The following is an 18555-nucleotide window of genomic DNA, read 5'->3' as shown; positions in this document are numbered from 1 at the left end:
CCTTTCCTTAGATGGACATTATTTTGTACTTTTTATACACAAAAGTGGGCTGCTGTGTTTGTTATGACAGGTATGCTTTTGGATAAGATAGTTGCTGCACTTTATGGATCGATGCAACGTTTATAATACAAAAATGCATTATTTAGAAGTTCAGTGAGGTGCAGATGGAAATATATCAGATATAACAGATTAAAAGAAAATGCATGCCTCTCTAAATGCTGAACCTTACACGTCTTTTGTTCGTTACAAAATATTATCAGTATCCAGATTGCCATTAACTATTAAGTAAAATGTTCAGTCATAATTATCTCTGACTTTGTACCTTACATCTGTACAGGTAATGGCTTAATATTGCGGGCAGTATTTCAATAATGAACTTTTCAAAGTGCGAAGATGGGAAAACACGCATGTATTATTCTTCATTTTACTGCGTTTCTGTCCTGTCCTCTTCAGATTGTCATAGCAACCCACATTACAGCAGTCTTCCTGCGAAATTTACTGTCTAGCTAGGAGGTGAATTCAGATAAGATTCTCATAATTTTCATAATTGAAACCTCTAATAAAAATATTCAGGGTTACATTGAAGGAAATTAAAATTAGAGCATATTATGAGACCCTTTTCAGAAAGATATTTAAAAAATGATTATTTTAGAACATATTTGTATTATGTTCTGGATAATTTTCTTATTCTATTTGTACAGTTGTTTTACAAAAAATGTTATGTAAGTATTGACAGAAGCAAGGAAAAACAGTGTTGTGCACCCTGCCTCACAATGAAGGCTGCACAAGCCACAATGTTTTTCTTAGTTTTGGATAGCATGGGGAAGGGTTAGAACCCCTATCAGGTTTTTCCTGCTTTTCTGGGATCTGGTAGAGAAATGTGCCCCTACTTCTTGTCCTGCTAACAACATTTTACCAGACAACAAGTGAAGAAAACTCTCCAACAGCCTCATGACCTGTTGCAGATTTCCCCTTACTTCCTGTCTTGGTGAAACCATTGTCAGCAGGGAAGGACGTGAGGGTAAATCTCCTAATGGAGCCCCAAATAGCAGAAGAAAACTGACAGGAGTTCTAATCCTCCCCTACGCTATCGAAAGCTAGAAAACGGTTTTGGCTTGAAATTTACTTTAATCACTTCAATACCGGGCACTTTTACCCATTTCTGTCCAGGCCAATTTTCAGCTTTCAGTGCTGTCACACTTTGAATGACTATTGTGCGGTCATGCAACACTGTATCCAAACTAAATTTTTATCATTTTGTTCACACAAATAGAGATTTCTTTTGGTGCTATTTGATCACAACTGGGTTTTTATCTTTTGCTTTTCTTCGTTTCTGTTATAAAATTTTGCAAATGAATAATTGATCTTCTTAAATGTAGGCCAAAATGTATTCTGCTACATTTATTTGGTGAAAATAACCCAAATCAGTGTATATTATTTATTCTATAGGATGGTTATAAAGTCCACAAACTATGATATATATCTGAAAATCCATCAATCCTGCTCTACTGACTGCCAATCTAATTTCTTGAGACCCAAAAATGGCAGGATGGTACAGATATCCCCCAAATTACCCCTTTTTGGAAAGTAGACAGTCTGAGGTATTTAGTAAGAGGCATGATGAGTTTTTGAAGTTGTAATTTTTTGGTCATAATTATTTGGAAAATGAAGAACTGAAAAAATAATTCACAATTGTAAGGATGAAATGAAAGGAAGCCATCCATTGTTTACAATTGTCATGTGACCTGCTGTGATTGGCACGTGGTACCAGCAACAGGCTGGTACACAAATCACTCATCGACTGTGTTCGATGCACACAGCCCGTCAAGGCGGCAACCTGTGAGGACATCTTATGACATGCACGCAGGTTGACGAAAGTACCGCCAGGCCTATAGTAAAATGACGGCTGGGCAGGACGTTTGTTGATCCGCATGGATGTCATATGATGTCCCCACAGTTTGCCGCCTCGACCGGCTGTGTCCATCTATCATAGTCAATGAGTGATCTGTGTACCCCCATTGCCGATTTAATTGAATTGTTTAATTGAATACTGTAAAAACAGATTGTATTATTTAGTGCAAAGTTAAGGCCAAACTTATTTTAATTACACCCAAAATCTGTTTTAGGGTACTAGGTTGTGGGAGAGTTAGGTTGTGTGGTCAACTGTCGTGACTCTTTAGACCTGCTTTGGGCCTGCTTTAGGTTGTGCTTAATACAACTAGAATAGTTCTCTTGTCCACCGCTTGAAAGATTGATTGAAAATTTACTCCGCAAAGAGCAAATTCACTTCACTCAGTGACAGAGGTGAAGTTGTAATGGCTTTCATCATCCAGTTATGTGCAAGCAATAACTGTATTTTTTTTTTAATTGCTTTAGCGCATGACTGGGTATTCTTTGAACATGCTCTACTCCTTCAGTTAATGACCCTGAGTGTCTTTTCCATATAACTGAATCTAATATCTTAGCATTGCCCTGGTAACGTGCATACAAGATGAGATATAGCTTACACAAAGGAGTACCCTAAACTTTACACCAATGGAGCTTACTAATGAGTAATGACAAAATAATGTGTATGAGAATTCACCAGCAATCCAGCAGATCTGATGACTCAACCCATTTTGCAGGATATCATTGTGAATGTGATAAGATGTGATGGGAAGGATGTGATAAGATAATGAAGGCACACTAATAAGGTCATTCAGTATGCCATCATTATATGTGATTCATGCTCATCTTCAGGATATCTCCCCATTCTCTGGAACTCTTTACTCCAATTCACCTGGCTATCTCATATTCTTTCCACCTTTAGGTGAACCCTGAAAGCTCACCTCTTTGGGGAAGTCTATCCTGCCTCTACTTAAAATAACTGTTCTTCTACCTTCTCTATCAGCTTATGCCTTACAGTATATATAGTACATTCACATCAGTCCCTAACCCTCAAGTAGCGTACAATCTAAGGTCCCTAACTCCCATTCATACATACACATACTAGGTCCAATTTAGACAGCAGCCAATTAACCTACCAGCATGTCTTTGGAGTGTAGGAAGAAGCCAGAGTACCCAGAGGAAACCCACGCAGGCACAGGGAGAACATGCAAACTAGAGGCAGTTGGTGACGTGGTTGGGATTTGAACCAACAACCCTAGTGCCACTGTGCTGCCCTGTGTTTTTGTAAAGGGCTGCTCAAACTGTTGGCATTATATAAATATTCTATTATAATAACAATAGTAATATTCCTTATGGCCCATTCACTTACTGGGCTCGGGACATTTTATCTGAGGCAACTGTCTGCAGAAGCCTTTGTAAGTTTGAAAGTTTGAAAAACAACAACCCCTCCCCCCCCAAAAAAAAACAACAACAAAACAAAATGGGAAGACTCGATGGACCAATCTGTTTTTTTCTGCTGTCACTTTCCTATGTTTCTATGATATGATTATTAGTATTGTTGTGGGAACAGGAGTACATTGACAGGTAGAGAATGCAACTCCTACAATCCAAACAAATTTCCCGCAGCAACTTGATTCTCCCAGAGAGTAGCCAACAAAGTCCTTAAGAGTCCAACAAAGCACTTACAAAATAATATAATAATCAGAAACCTCCAGAGAACCCAGAGTACTTCTGTCATACATTAGCAAGCATATAGGCAATCCACCCCTCCAGCATATATGTCCAATCTATAATATGCCCCTAGGTATCTCTCATGCAAGCTATAATGTGCGTTATATTGTATTCTAGACCTTTCTTCCATAATATATTTCTTTATCAATCAAAATCTTTACTTGATATACAGTTTCTTTCCTCATTTACGAAGATATAAAGGCAGCTGATTGGTTGACCAAACACTTTTGATCCTAACATGAGGCTATTATAGTGTTTACAACCCTCGTTGCTTATGACAGTAAACAAATGCCCATTTGACCAATTAATGAGCATAGAAAGATAGAAAGACAGTGCAAATTCTATAAATCTTGATGACTTACCTTGTAATGTAAATTAACTTCTACCTATCTATGCAAGTACATTCAAGTATATATATTTTTATATATATATATATATACATACATATATATAAATTACACATACACCATACATATCCTACAGATATGTTTAGAAAAAACATTAGAGTATCATGTATTGCACATGGCGTATTCCAGATGGCTACAGTTCAGCTTTAGCTACAGAATAGTGCCATCTTAAGGGGAAATCCCAAAACTGAAGAGAATAATGTCCAGCAGAATAGAATCTTTGTCCCAAACAAAAGCTGGAGATGAATTTGGAAAGCCCCCAAGCATAAAAACTATATGGTCCTGTCATCCATAAATTTCTAAGCCAACGTTGAAACATGTGAAACCTATATTGTCATAATACCTTAAGGTGGTCATAGTATTATCATAATAATGTTACATTTATTTATATTTTATATATGATGTATGTTCTTCGGTAAACTTGCATACAACATGTAATTCACTAGATGTTCACTTTTTCTGTTCACTTTTAGAAGTTGCCAAAGTATGACAAGCTTGTTTAGTAACACTATGTCTCCGGTGAAAGACAACACCTCATCCTTGCCCCGAAAACAAAGCTGTCTCAACAAGCCACCTCTGCGCGCCCTATATGATCTGCTGCTGGCTCCAATGGAAGGGGTAAGGCTATTACATCCATCCATGTTCCAGTTTTCTGCTGGGTAGTTGATTTTGTTCTATGCTTTAGACCAGGGGTCTCCAAACTTTGTAAACAAAGGGCCAGTTTATTGCCCTTCAGACTTTAGGGGGGCCGGACTGTAGCCAACGGGGGTGGAAATTTTCTTGAAATCAGTGGAATCCTGGAAACATTGCAACATTTGGTATAAAGGAGAGGAATGGTGCCCCATAATTGGTATCAGTGGGAGGAAGAGTGCCCCATCATTGGTATCAGTGGGAGGACTAGTGCCCCATCATTGGTATCAGTGGGAGGACTAGTGCCCCATCATTGGTCACAGTGGGAGGACTAGTGCCCCATCATTGGTATCAGTGGGAGGACTAGTGCCCCATCATTGGTCACAGTGGGAGGACTAGTGCCCCATCATTGGTGTCAGTAGGAGAAATAGTGTTCCATTGTTGTTATCAGTGGGAGATATTGTGCCCCATTGTTGATGTCAGTTGGCATAATTGTGTTTCATATCAGTGAGAAGAATAGTGTCCCAAGGGCCAGATAAAGGCAAGCAAAGGGCTGCATTTGGCCTTTGGGCTGCAGTTTGGAGATCATTGCTTTAGACAAAATTCAAGATTTCAAATTTTTCTGTGCTTTAGCCCGGGTTCACACTTGTGCAGTGCGGTATACCGCATGTGATTCACACAGGAACCACATCGCATTCCTGTGCAAATCACATGTGAATTGTGTGCGGTGTGATTGGAGCCATACAGTTTGTATGGCTCAAATCGCACTGCATCCGCACCAAAAAGGTGAAGGACCCTTTTTCGATCCGATTCTGCACATCACACCGTGTTTTACAGACTGATTTTGGGGTGTTGTTAACTTAACATACACACATCATCAATTGTGATGCGGTGCGGAATTTGCACAGAAAACTCTGCGAATTCCACACCGCATCTGTATAAGTTTGGGATTAGAGTTGAATTATGATTTGATTAAGATAGATATTCACTGGCAGCAAATTGGCTTGATTTTCTACAAGATTAAGCCTGGGTTCACACTTATGCGGTGTGGAATTCGTAGTGTTTTCTGTGCGATTCTACACCGCATCACAATCGCACCCCATTCAAGTGAACCGCTGCAGCTGTGTATGTTAAGTTAACAACACCCCAAAATCGATCCGCAAAATGCGGTGTGATGTGCAGAATTGGATTGCATGGGTGTGAATACCCATGCGATCCTATTCTAGTGCAAACCAAAAAAAGGGTCCTGCACCTTTTCGGTGCAGATGCGGTGCGATTTGTTCCATACAAAATGTATGGCTCCAATCGCACCGCACACAATTAACACGTGATTTGTATAGGAATGTGAACCCGGGCTTAGTCTCACATTTTTAATTGGTTTTTATATGTTAAAGACATATTTCAGCTTTTGAAATATAAAATTTAACAAAGAAAAAATGTGCATTTAATATTTTTTTTTGCACTGGAGCACTGCAGCCAATATGAGTGCATTGTGGGTGCAATAAATAGACTCCTGCGGACTATTCCTTAGGCCCCAGGACCTTAAGGAGGTTATAGGGCTGTAGTTAGTAAACTGGCCTACAAGTGCAGTGACGTCAGCTGCCTCATGATGTGGTGAAGTCTCTCTGCTGCTGTAGGAGATGAGACTTGTAGTCTTTCAATTCCAGATCCTGTAAATGAATCTGTGAATGGATGACATGGCAATATGAGGAGAGCCACACAGAGCTGCACTAAATTCAAATGAAAAAAGGGTGCTCCAGGGAGAAGAACCCAGGAAATTGGGGGTAGGGGTCGGGGTTGATGGTTGGGAACTGGGGAATGTGACCATGTTTCATGTTACTTCAAATATGTGTGTAAAATGAAACATGACCAGAAAAGTGACCTATTCTTTTAAAGAGACTCTATCTAAAAGAAAAAAAATCAAACCTGAAATACTTTGCAATAGGGCCTGGAGGCTCTTGTTTCCTACCTCCTCTCTTTTTCAGTGTTGCGGCCATTGTCAGAATATTCAACAAGAGGAAGGTAAGAAGACAAAGGTGACAGAGATTGACCTTCTTGCATGGTGCTTTAGGTTTGATTTTTTTTTTTAATTAACAAAGTCTCCTTAAACTTGTGCAAATCAAAAATATAGGCAAGAATCTCTTCCCTGAACAGTATCAGGCTGTTAGGTGTTCAGGCTGGTATCACCATAGCAAAGGGGGAGTGAGTGTGCAGGCTTTCCTGCTATGGTGACAGTACCTCTATATTCAGGTGACTGAAAGTCAATGCAAGCCTTCGGCAGGCAACCTTCCTGGGTCTTTTCCATCTTTGAAAATTGATATGAGAACACTATAGGTACTCTTTATTGATTTAACAGTTGTCAATGTACGAGGATTTATTCTTGGATTGTAAGCTCCAAGGAGCAGTGCCCTCCTAACCCTCTTGTATTGAACTGTATCATTGCTGTATTGTCTCCCGTTATATTGTAAAGCGCTGAGCAAACTGTTGGCACTATATAAATCCTGTATAATAATAATAATAATAATATTATTGTTGTTATTATTATTATTTTTTTTTTAATGGCAAGTCCCTTTTCACAGTCGCAGTAACTAAGTAATTATGTAACTGCAAAAAGTAACTTAATTTTAAATAAAATAGTTTTAATTTTATTATTCATAAAGCAAAGGATTATCAGAATTCCCTGCCCTAGTCTAGGTCTCTGTTGAAAAAAAAAATTCCATCTGGGGTTACAGATAGTAAGCAAGTGATCCAAAGAGAATTTAAAAAACTATGCTCACCTCTAGTAATGATGGTGCAACAATAAGTTGACTAAAAAGAAATGAAATTTCTGGGAAATCAGTACACTAAGATTTCAGCCCTCCTATTCTTTAGGACGTTTAAAAGAAACTATTGACATGACCAGCATTCTATTCCTAATTCGTGTTTATTTCTATATTGTAACTTGAATAAGAAAACATTGAAAAGGAAAAATGTAACACTTTTACAGTATCTACCAACAAGACATGATATGCAAAATGTATCCTAATGCTGTACTCGTTGACTTTCAGGCTACTTTGCCCTATTTATTATTTCATTTTGCGGTAGTAGAAGTTACAACTCAATTTCCACTTAATGAACTCTAGAGGGAGCCAAGCAACTAATATTTATCTCAGCAATATATAGAATTGGTTGGTGCAGCTATTCTGAACCATGGAAGCAGCCATGTAACTGTTACTAAAACTTAAGAAGATTTTCATTTACAAACATGATATGAGAAATCATTAGTAAAGTGTAGAATATATTACTAAATACAGAAATAAGAGGCTAGCATTAGTTACACTTTCTTTGCTATAAGGAATAGTGCTGTATTTAGTGTAGTCGTGAAAGGGATACTAATGCTAAAACAGAATCACAAATCAACTAAAAAGAAGACAAGGCAGTCCTGAAATTTTACAAATTTTACATATACAGATTTACACCTTACTGTACATCGTCAGAATAAAAGAAGACACAAGTCCAAGAATTTTAACCAATAGAAAAAATGATTAAGTCAATTCAAAACCTCCATATACAGAACCCTATAACCACAGTTGATCTAGAGGCATGCTAAAAAGCCTTTTAAAGCATGACCCGATTACCTCCAACATAGGGAAAAAAACTTTCCTGAACCCCTAGGAAATCAGATACAGTATTATCTGGATCAGCAATCACTGGTGCTACTACTTAAAAATGTAATAGACAGTTCTTTGTATTTAGTAAAGTTAGTAGTTTTTATAAACTAACAACTGAGCTGGTTAAAACTAGTTCCCAAGGGATTCTTTTCCACATTTTCACACCTCTAAGGGCTCATGTACACTGCAGCTGGTAAACTGAAGTTTAGGAGCAGCTGAGCGTTTTTTTCAGCAGCCCCTGAACTCTCCTTTATGTTTCCCTATGTGTCCATGTACACATAGGCGTTTATAGTAGTTTACAGGCAGTTGAGTTTACAGGCATTTGCTGGAAAGCACAAAAATTGCATTCAGGAGTAGAGTTTACCGGCGTTTCAAATGCCAAATGCTTGTAAACATGTGTAAACGCGTTTACACTCATTTCCGTTTAGACTCTTTTTTTGGCTGGTCCATATCCAGATGCTGTCCAGTGCCTTTTTTCTTCATCAAAAATGCATGCACAGCTTTTTTCCATGTATTCAAATGGACCTAGCACACCAGTGCAGTCAGTTCCAGTAAAGGAAAAAATGGTAGAACGTGTTTCATTATGCTCATGATGGGATCCATAGTGAATACAACCAGAAAAGACAGGTAATCTCAACACATACTGCTCTCTCTGCTTCTGCTCTTTCTATTTCTCTCAAAATGTCTGAAATAGTTAATCATTTACTATTTTTCAGTGCATTCTGGGCATTTGGGAGAGTCTCCTGAGGTTATCTTTTAAAAAAGCTTCTGAATGCAAACGCACATAAACGCGGCTAAACGCGCATAAACGCTGTAGGTAAACTCAGTTAAACTGATGTTTTCAACCTATGTTATCTAGCAGTCAGTTTGCAGCGGTCAGAAGAGTTTTTCAAATGTCCCGTGTACATGAGCCCTAAGGCATGTTGCACAGAAGTTTAAAGTTTTTTACTGATCTGAAATATGATGCATTATTGTCTGTGGGACACCGCATACAGCTGAGTAAAGATCATACAGTGTCAACATACAGTGTTGAGTACAGAGCAGTAAAACAATAATAGAAAATTTTCCATTTGAGTGTAGTAATTTACTTGTGTGTTTAGGCCCCTTGTATATGAGCGTCAAAAGTTACTGATTTTTGCTTAGGAATTTGTGACATCCATGTGCAAGGCGCCACAATACTGGCAATGAAGAAGAATTTTACCCATCTATACATTTACACACCTACTAGCCCACAGGTGTCAAACTGGTGGCCCTCCAGCTGTTCCCAAACTACAAGTCCCATGAGGCATTGCAAGAATAACAGTAACAAGCATGACTTCCAAAGGCAGAGGCATGATGGGACTTGTAGTTTGGCAACAGCTGGAGGGCTGCCAACTTGACACCCCTGTACTAACCTATACTCGCTTATATTCAACATTACTCAGGTCTTTGCAAACAGTTTTTGGCCCCTTGCACACAGACATCACAAGTTCCTGAATAAACATCAGTAAATTATGATGCAAGGGACCTAAACATCAAGAAATTATGATGCTCGTGTGCAAGGGGCCTTACTGTGAAAAAGCCTATTTTCCCCAGATGTATAGACTGCCCCCTTGCCATTTGCAATGACCTTAAAGTAAAAAAAAACAAAGTTCACTATATGGACCACTTACTGTATGTATTTATACATGATGATGCTATCTCCTCCTTACTCGCCTCTTCCTAAGATATAATACATTCAATTTAGCTAATCTTTCTTCATGCTGAAGTTCCTCATTCTTATCAGTGTACTGTCCTTCTCTGCACTCTCTACAGTTTCCTAACATTCTCTTTGTGAACTTCTGCCAAAAACAGAGCTGCCTGTTCCAAATGAAGTCTTACTTATGATTTGTACAGGGGCAAGATTATGTTTGTCTTTCTGGAGTCTACAGTATATCTCTTTCAATAAAAGCAAGTGTGTTGCTTGCATTAGAGACTGCAACTTGGCATTGCATTCTAATATTAAAGTGGTTCCAAAGGCAGAAAGTGTTTAACCTTTAATGCATTCTATGGATTAGGGTGAAAAACTTTCTGGGTGCAGATCCTCCCTCAGCCCCCCTTATACTTACCTGAGCCCCATCTCACTCCAGCGATGTGCATGAGAGCAGCAGCTCTCCTGGGTCTCTCTCTCTTCATTGGCTCACACAGCAGCTGTCAATCAAAGCCAGTGAGCCAGTGCAGGGAGAGCAGGAGGGTGGGGCAGAGTCCCGCTCTGTGTCCATTCACAGGAGTGCATCTCGGGAGTGAGTCTGATCGAGTGCCCCATAGCAAGAGGCTCGCTATTGGGGGCACTCTGCAGGAGGGAGGAGCCAGGACCACCAGCTGGGGACCCAACAAGAAGAGAATTTGGGCCACTCTGTGCAAAACCATTACACAGAGCAGGTAAGTATAACATGTTTGTTATTTAAAAAAACAAAATAACAACCTTTAGAATCACTTTAAGTGATAAGTGATTTAAGTATGATCTACCATGACACCCAGATCCTTCTCCACCACTGACTCCCCCAGCTGCTCTTCTCCAATGCATGCAGTTTTCTAGCCCCCCCAAGTGCATAACCTTACATTTAACAACCTTAACCACTTGCCTACGGGCACTTTCACCCCTTTCCTGCCCAGGCCAATTTTCAGCTTTCAGCGCTGTCGCACCTTGAATGACAATTACGCTGTCATGCAACATTGTACCCAAACTAAATTTGTATCATTGTTTTTAGACAAATAGAGCTTTCTTTATGTGATATTTAATCAACACTGGGGTTTTTATTTTTTTGTTAAACAAACAAAAAAAAAAACAAAAAGAAGGTTTTCATAGTTTCTGTTATAAAGTTTTGTTAATAAGTGATTTTTCTCCTTTACTAATGATCCCTGATGAGGCTGCACTGATGGACACTGATAAGGAGGTACTGATGAGGCTGCACTGTATGCGACACTGATGGGCATTGATAGGCGGCCTTGATAGGCAACATCGATGGTAACTGACGGGCATCACTGATGGGCACTGACAGCCAGCACTGATGGGCACTGACAGCCAGCACTAAGGAGGCACTGATTGCCAGCACTGATGGGTACTGATAGCCAGCACTGATGGGTACTGATAGCCAACACTGATGGGAACTGATACAAAGCGCTGATGGGCACTGATGGGGCTATATTGATCATCAGGGCACTGATGATCAGTGTAGAGTTCCCCTCTGAGAAATTCCACTTACCGACTCTCCTCTCCTCAATTTTTGGTTAAAATATAAAAGATGAGGTTGCATTGAGTAAAAAAATATCAAACATTCCATGTCTTAAAATTGTGTGTGCCTGCAATATGGCCAAAAACTATGATGCCCAAAAATCACCTTAGGTGACGCTTTAAAAGCTTTTACAGCTCATCAATTTAGAGTTAACTAGGAGCTTTTGTTCTGTTATTGTTCTCACTCTGACAATAGTGGCGATATTTCACATTTGTGGTGTGACTGCAGTTTACATACACATGCACACCCTGGGCTTTCGTTTCTCTTTGTGCAGGTGTGCGGGGAAACGGGGGTTACAGCTATATTTTTTATTATTTTATATTTTATTTTGATTTTAATTTTTAAAACTGTTTTTCTTTTATTTAAGTTTGTTTTTACGTGATTGCTATCAAAAGGAGTTAATAACATTGGGCAGGTGGCAGGTACTGGAGACATTAGGGGTTTAATAGACCCAAGTGTCTCCCCTGCCTTTCACACCATGTAACCAAGCACAGATCGGCTTGGTTAGATGTGTCCCCTGGCTGTACTGGCCAGGAAAGGGTGCATCTGAAACCTGAAGTGACATCACTTTCAATTTCACTGTTTGCATGTGAGATCGAGGCATGGATTTGCCTCAGTCTCACAGCACTCTCCCTCCCTAGCTGGTGGATGTGTTCCTGGGCACTGGTAAGAGCGGTAGATCCTGGGAACCATGGAATGGGCGCTAGCGGAAGGGGGGGGGGGGACATCACATTGCCAGCTCCATGAACATGATCTGCAGCTATAGAGCACATCACTTTCACTTTCAAGCCAACAGTCAGCTGCATTAGGCAAGTTAGGGGGCCGTGAGACCCCTGTAAGCACGACTGCCTAATTTGTCTAATTAAAGAGCCACCTCTGTATCCAACGCAGTGCGACTGCAGAACCTCCAGTGCTGAACTACACTTTGTGCTGCCACCTCTCACCAACTTCCTGCTATTCCTGAAAGATCGAGCCCACCCATGCTCACTTGCCACACTGTATAAGGCAGGAAGGCTGGGAGAGAATTATTGCAGGAGATTCCAGAGACCTAACAGTGGCCTCCACACTCCTCATCTGTGCCCTCCCTCTCTAGCCACCTCACCCTTCTCCCATCACACACTTCACACATACTGTCACCCAACTTTCCTGCACTAAACACTTCATGTAAGTAGAAACCTGTGCCACTTAATCCTGCTTCTAGCCAAAACATTCCACCATCCCTACTGTCATCTATCAACAGTCCCAGCTGTCTCCACTATCAATAGTAGGGACAAGCCCCAAATGTTGTCAAACTTGGTTTCTCAAGAACATTGCAGATTATGCCTGTACAAAAATTGTCCTTGTTTTATACCCATTACACTCCTCTCCTACACATGCTTGCCATCGCCATACCCTCCAAACTTCTTCCCAGTACTCGTCTTCTACACATACTCTCCACTGTATTACCCTACTCACTACCCTACTCCTCTCTTCATTCCTTTGCATACTGACCACTGTAATACCCTACTCACTACCCTACTCCCTTCATTCCTTTGCATACTGTCCACTGTAATACCCTACTCACTACCCTACTCCCTTCATTCCTGCACATACTGTCCACTGTAATACCCTACTCACTACCCTACTCCTTTCATTCCTGAACATACTGTCCACTGTAATACCCTACTCACTACCCTACTCCCTTCATTCCTTCACATACTGTCCACTGTAATATCCTACTCACTACCCTACTCCCTTCATTCCTGAGCATACTATCCACTGTAATATCCTACTCACTACCCTACTCCCTTCATTCATTTGCATACTGTCCACTGTAATACCCTACTCACTACCCTACTCCCTTCATTCCTGCACATACTGTCCACTGTAATATACTACTCACTACCCTACTCCTTTCATTCCTTCACATACTGACCACTGTAATACCCTACTCACTACCCTACTCCCTTCATTCCTTCACATACTGTCCACTGTAATACCCTACTCACTACCCTACTCCCTTCATTCCTTCACATACTGTCCACTGTAATACCCTACTCACTAACCTACTCCCTTCATTCCTGCACATACTGTCCACTGTAATACCCTACTCACTACCCTACTCCCTTCATTCCTGCACATACTGTCCACTGTAATACCCTACTCACTACCCTACTCCCTTCATTCCTGCACATACTGTCCACTGTAATACCCTACTCACTACCCTACTCCCTTCATTCCTGCACATACTGTCCACTGTAATACCCTACTCACTACCCTACTGCCTTCACTCCTGCACATACTGTCATACCCTCCTCACATCTTTTCTGCACATACCGCCTGTGGTCATACTCTCTGAACTCATTGTATCTATTAAAACAGTTTACTACATTTATTGTTCCTATTCTTGTTTCTTCCCTATTCTAAAATGGGCACACTTTTGTAAGTTGAGAATACAATTATGAACTGAAGAATCAGGAAGGAATGGGGGTGATTTACCAAAGGAGTAGAGGCTGTTCACTTTGGTTTGTGTATGTGCAATTTACAAAGTGAAATCTGCCATAAAACTATAAAACTGTGTTCATGTACGAGGGAAATAAACAGTACGTTTGTTGCACATCATTGGCTGATTGAAGTACAGGATAGCTTCACCACTTTGCTTACTCACTAGTCTCTATAACTTTGTTAAAGTATATGTAAACCCTTACCTTGTAAATCAACCCAATGAAAAGTAAAACATTTGTGTATAGATATAAAATAACTACAAATACCCTTTTTTCACATTTTTGTAAATGATCACATACCCTCTGTTCTCAGCTAAATAGATAGCTGGGGTAGGAGAACACTGGAGTACACTGATCTTCTCAGTGAAAAGCTGCGCAGGGGGGTGTCAAGACAAGTCTGATCATTGGAGAAGAACAGGGTGAGTTCCCAGCACAGCTAGAGAACTGAACACAATGTGCTTTCCTGCCTAGTGTGGTTAGTTTTTAATAGGAAAGCAGAGGGACTGACAGGGACAGCAGGGCTTTCAGACAAAGTTAGCAATACATAATAAGAGAACAAGATACTTTTTTATACAACTACATGGTACAGCAGGCAGATATCAGGAATATGAAATGTTGGGTTTACATATTCTTTAAATCAACCCAGTAGAGTGGTTTGGAGATTTATTTAAATATTGCTTGGATAATACCTGAAGTTGCTGGAAAATGAACTCCTAACCACAAAATTCTTTCTCAGGCAAAAGCTCTCACAATTATGTTTCCACTTACAGTGCCCATCTATTTAGTAATCTGGTAAAATGATCTCTTTCATGAAAGTATAGTGATTTGTAACGAAAATACAATATTCAATTTGATATGGGTTCCTAGTTGTAGTGTACAGAATCATTAAATGAAACCAATTTAATTTCCCTGGTTACCAATCTGTTCTTCTCATTTACCCAACCATAGACATTTAGCTTGTGGCTGCACTTTTTTACCCAACATTTTCTCATTCTGCAAAAGTGTGTGTGTGTGTGTGTGTGTGTGTGTGTATATATATATATATATATATATATATATAATTTATTTATTTAACATAGAGTGGGTTAGTTGATGATTTTGTCAACCTGTACAATTTTCCAGCTGTTTTCCTGAAGAAAAACTGCCTATATTTTCTTCAGAGTATACACTATATTGCCAACAGTACTGGGACTCCTGTCCTTACACGTACATGAACTTTGATGGCATTTAATGGCAATATTGAGTTGGCCCACCCTTTGCAGCTATAACAGCTTCAACTCTTCTGGGAAGGCTGCCCACAAGGTTTAGGAGTGTGTCTATGGGAATATTTGACCATTCTTCCAGAAGTGCATTTGTGAGGTCAGGAACTAATGTCGGATGAGAAGGCCTGGCTTGCAGTCTCCACTCTAATACATCCCAAAGGTGTTCTGTCGGGTTGAGGTCAGGACTTTGCTTTGTGCACTGGTGCATAGTCATGTTGGAACAGGAAAGGGCCATCCCCAAACTGTTTCCACAAAGTTGGGAGCATGAAATTGTCCAAAATGTCTTGGTATGCTGATGCCTTAAGAGTTCCCTTCACTGGAACTAAGGTGCCAAGCCCAACACCTGAAAAAAAAACCCACACTATAATCCCCCCTTCACCAAACTTTACACTTGGCACAATGCAGTCAGGCAAGTACCATTCTCCTGGCAACCACCAAATCCAGACATATCCATTGGATTGCCAGACAGAAGTGTGAATTGTGACTCCAGAGAACACATCTCCACTGCTCTAGAGTCCAGTGGTGGCGTGCTTTATGCCACTGCATCCGATGCTTTGCATTGCTCTTGGTGATGTAAGGCTTGGATGCAGCTGCTCGGCCATGGAAACCCATTCCACGAAGGTCTCTGTGTACTGTTGTTGTGCTAATCAGAAGGCCACATGAGCTTTGGAGGTCTTTAGCTATTGATTCTGCAGACAGTTGGTGACATTTGCGCACTGTGCGCTTCATCATGGGCTGTCCCCACTCTGTCATTTTTCATGGCTGAGTTGCTGTTGTTCCCAGTTGCTTCCACTTTGTTATAATACCAGTAACAGTTGACTGTGGAATATTTAGTAGCAAGGAAATGTCATGGATGGACTTATTGTAGAGGTGGTAACCTATCATGGTACCACTCATTCACTGAGCTCCTGCGAATGACCCATTCTTTCCAAAATGCATCCCTAGGCGCTTGATTTTATACCCCTCTGGCCATTCAGGTGATTGGAACACCTGCATCCAATGATTTGGAGGGGTGTCCCAATACTTTTCGCAATATAGTGTATGTTAATCCTGCTTTGTGATGTCAGTAGGTAACTGCTCACATGTTGTGTTTGGCTTAATCTGCTGTAAAGTTATATATATTTATTATTTATTTATTTCAGGTACTTCTATAGTGCCATCAATTTACGCAGTGCTTTTACATACATGTATTGTACATTCACATCAGTCCCTAACTCTCAAAGAGTGTACAATCTAAAGTCCCTAACTCATTTTCATACATACACTTACTAGGGCCAATTTGACAGGAGCCAATTAACCTACCAGCATGTCCTTGGCAGTGTAGAAGGAAACCGGAGTACCTGGAGGAAACCCATGCAGTCACAGGAGAACATGCAAACCCCAGGCAGGTAGTACCGTGGTTGGGATTCAAACCAGCAACCCTAGTACTGCCAAGCAGAAGTGCTAACCTTTTAGCCACTATGCTGCCTATATATATATATATATATATATATATATATATATAGATATATCTATATATATATAGATATATCTATATATATATATATTGTATATACAGTTGTGTTCAAATAATAGCAGTCAGACATCACTAACCTGATCAATCACTGTTTTTGGTAGAAATGATATTTCTACATGGCAAATAATTTACTAGCAGGTGTAGTAGAGTAATAGAAATCCAACAGACCCAACAGTCATGACATGCATGCTGCTGATTCTGTGTAATTGAATCACTAATTGAAACGGGCATGTTCAAAATAATAGCAGTGTGGAGTTCTATTAGTGAGGTCATTCATTCTTTGAAAAACAGGTGGCAATTATTGCCCTTATTTAAGGAAGGAAGGCAGCAAATGTTGTACATGCCGGTTACAGTGCATTTCTCTCTGAAATTCTGAGGAAAATGGGTCGTTCCAGACATTGTTCAGAAGAACAGTGTACCTTGATTAAAAAGTTGATTGGAGAGGGGAAAACATATAAAGAAGTGCAGAAAATGATAGGCTTCTCAGCTAAAATGATCGCAAATGCTTTAAAATGGCAACCAAAACCTGAAAGATGTGGAAGAAAGCAAAAAACTACCATTCGAATGGATAGAAGAATAGCCAAAATGGCAAGGACTCAGCCAACAATCAGCTCCAGGAAGATCAAAGAAGGTCTAAAGTTACCTGTGAGTACTGTTACAATTAGAAGACACCTATGTGAAGCCAAGCTATCTGCAAGAAGCCCCTGCAAAGTCCCACTGTTGAAAAAAAGATGTTCTGAAGAGGTTACAATTTGTCAAAGAGCACATTGACTGGCCCAAAGAGAAATGGCGCAACATTTTGTGGACTGATGAAAGTTAGATTGTTCTTTTTGGGTCTAGTGGCCGGAGACAGTTTGTCAGACGACCCCCAAACACTGAATTCAAGCCACAGTACACTGTAAAGACAGTGAAGCATGGTTGTGCAAGCATCATGATATGGGGATGTTTCTCATACTATGGTGTTGGGCCTATTTATCGCATACCAGGGATCATGGATCAGTTTGAATACATCAGAATACTTGAAGAGGTCATGCTGCCTTATGCTGAAGAGGAAATGCCCTTGAAATGGGTGTTCCAACAAGACAACGATCCCAAACACACCAGTAAATGTGCAACATCTTGGTTCCAGACCAACAAGATTGACGTTATGGAGTGGCCAGCCCAATCCCCGGATCTTAATCCAATAGAAAACTTGTGGGGTGACATCAAAAATGCAGTTTCTGAGGCAAAACCAAGAAATAGAGAAGAACTGTGGAATGTAGTCCAATCATCCTGGGCTGGAATACCTGTTCACAGGTGCCAGAAGTTGGTTGACTCCATGCAACACAGATGTACAGCAGTTCTCAGAAACAGTGCTTATACAACGAAATATTAATTAACCACTTCCCGACCGGCCATTGTATATAAACGGCCGGACGGTGGCACTGCAGGGTCGGGTGGCCGTCTATAAACGGCCTCCCCGCACCCTGCTTGTGCGCGCTCCCTGGGAGCGCGCAGCACCGCGATCCGGTGCCCGCTGTGTCCTCCGGACACAGTGAAACACCGATCGTCGGACGGGACCTCTGTACGAGGTCCCGATCATGTGATCGCTGATTGGCCAATCAGTGATCACATGCAAAGTAGTAAGCAAGATGTCACTTCTGACATCATTGCTTACTATGTGTGAAATCTGTGAATGATCACAGAGGTCACATGGTACAAGGCTATTCACAAAAGCCTTGTACCATGTGACAAG

At 40.5% G+C, this 18555-nt stretch overlaps 1 protein-coding gene across 2 annotated transcripts in view; it reads left to right on the top strand.

Moving 5' to 3' along the window:
* Window positions 1-18555, top strand: part of TTC28 (tetratricopeptide repeat domain 28) — a 670967-nt gene that overhangs the window by 576139 nt on the left and 76273 nt on the right. For both annotated transcript variants that reach the window (XM_089692516.1, XM_089692515.1), the window contains exon 13: window positions 4499-4643. In XM_089692516.1, coding sequence (XP_089548642.1) covers window positions 4499-4643 — 145 coding nt within the window. The remainder of the gene's footprint in view (window positions 1-4498; window positions 4644-18555) is intronic.

The sequence above is a fragment of the Staurois parvus genome, unplaced genomic scaffold (assembly GCF_062004578.1).
Source record: "Staurois parvus isolate SC_StPar_1 unplaced genomic scaffold, SC_StPar_1.0 ptg000589l, whole genome shotgun sequence".
NCBI lineage: Eukaryota > Metazoa > Chordata > Amphibia > Anura > Ranidae > Staurois > Staurois parvus.
The sequence above is the reverse complement of the archived record's forward strand: the minus strand, read 5'-3'. Positions and strand labels throughout refer to the sequence as shown.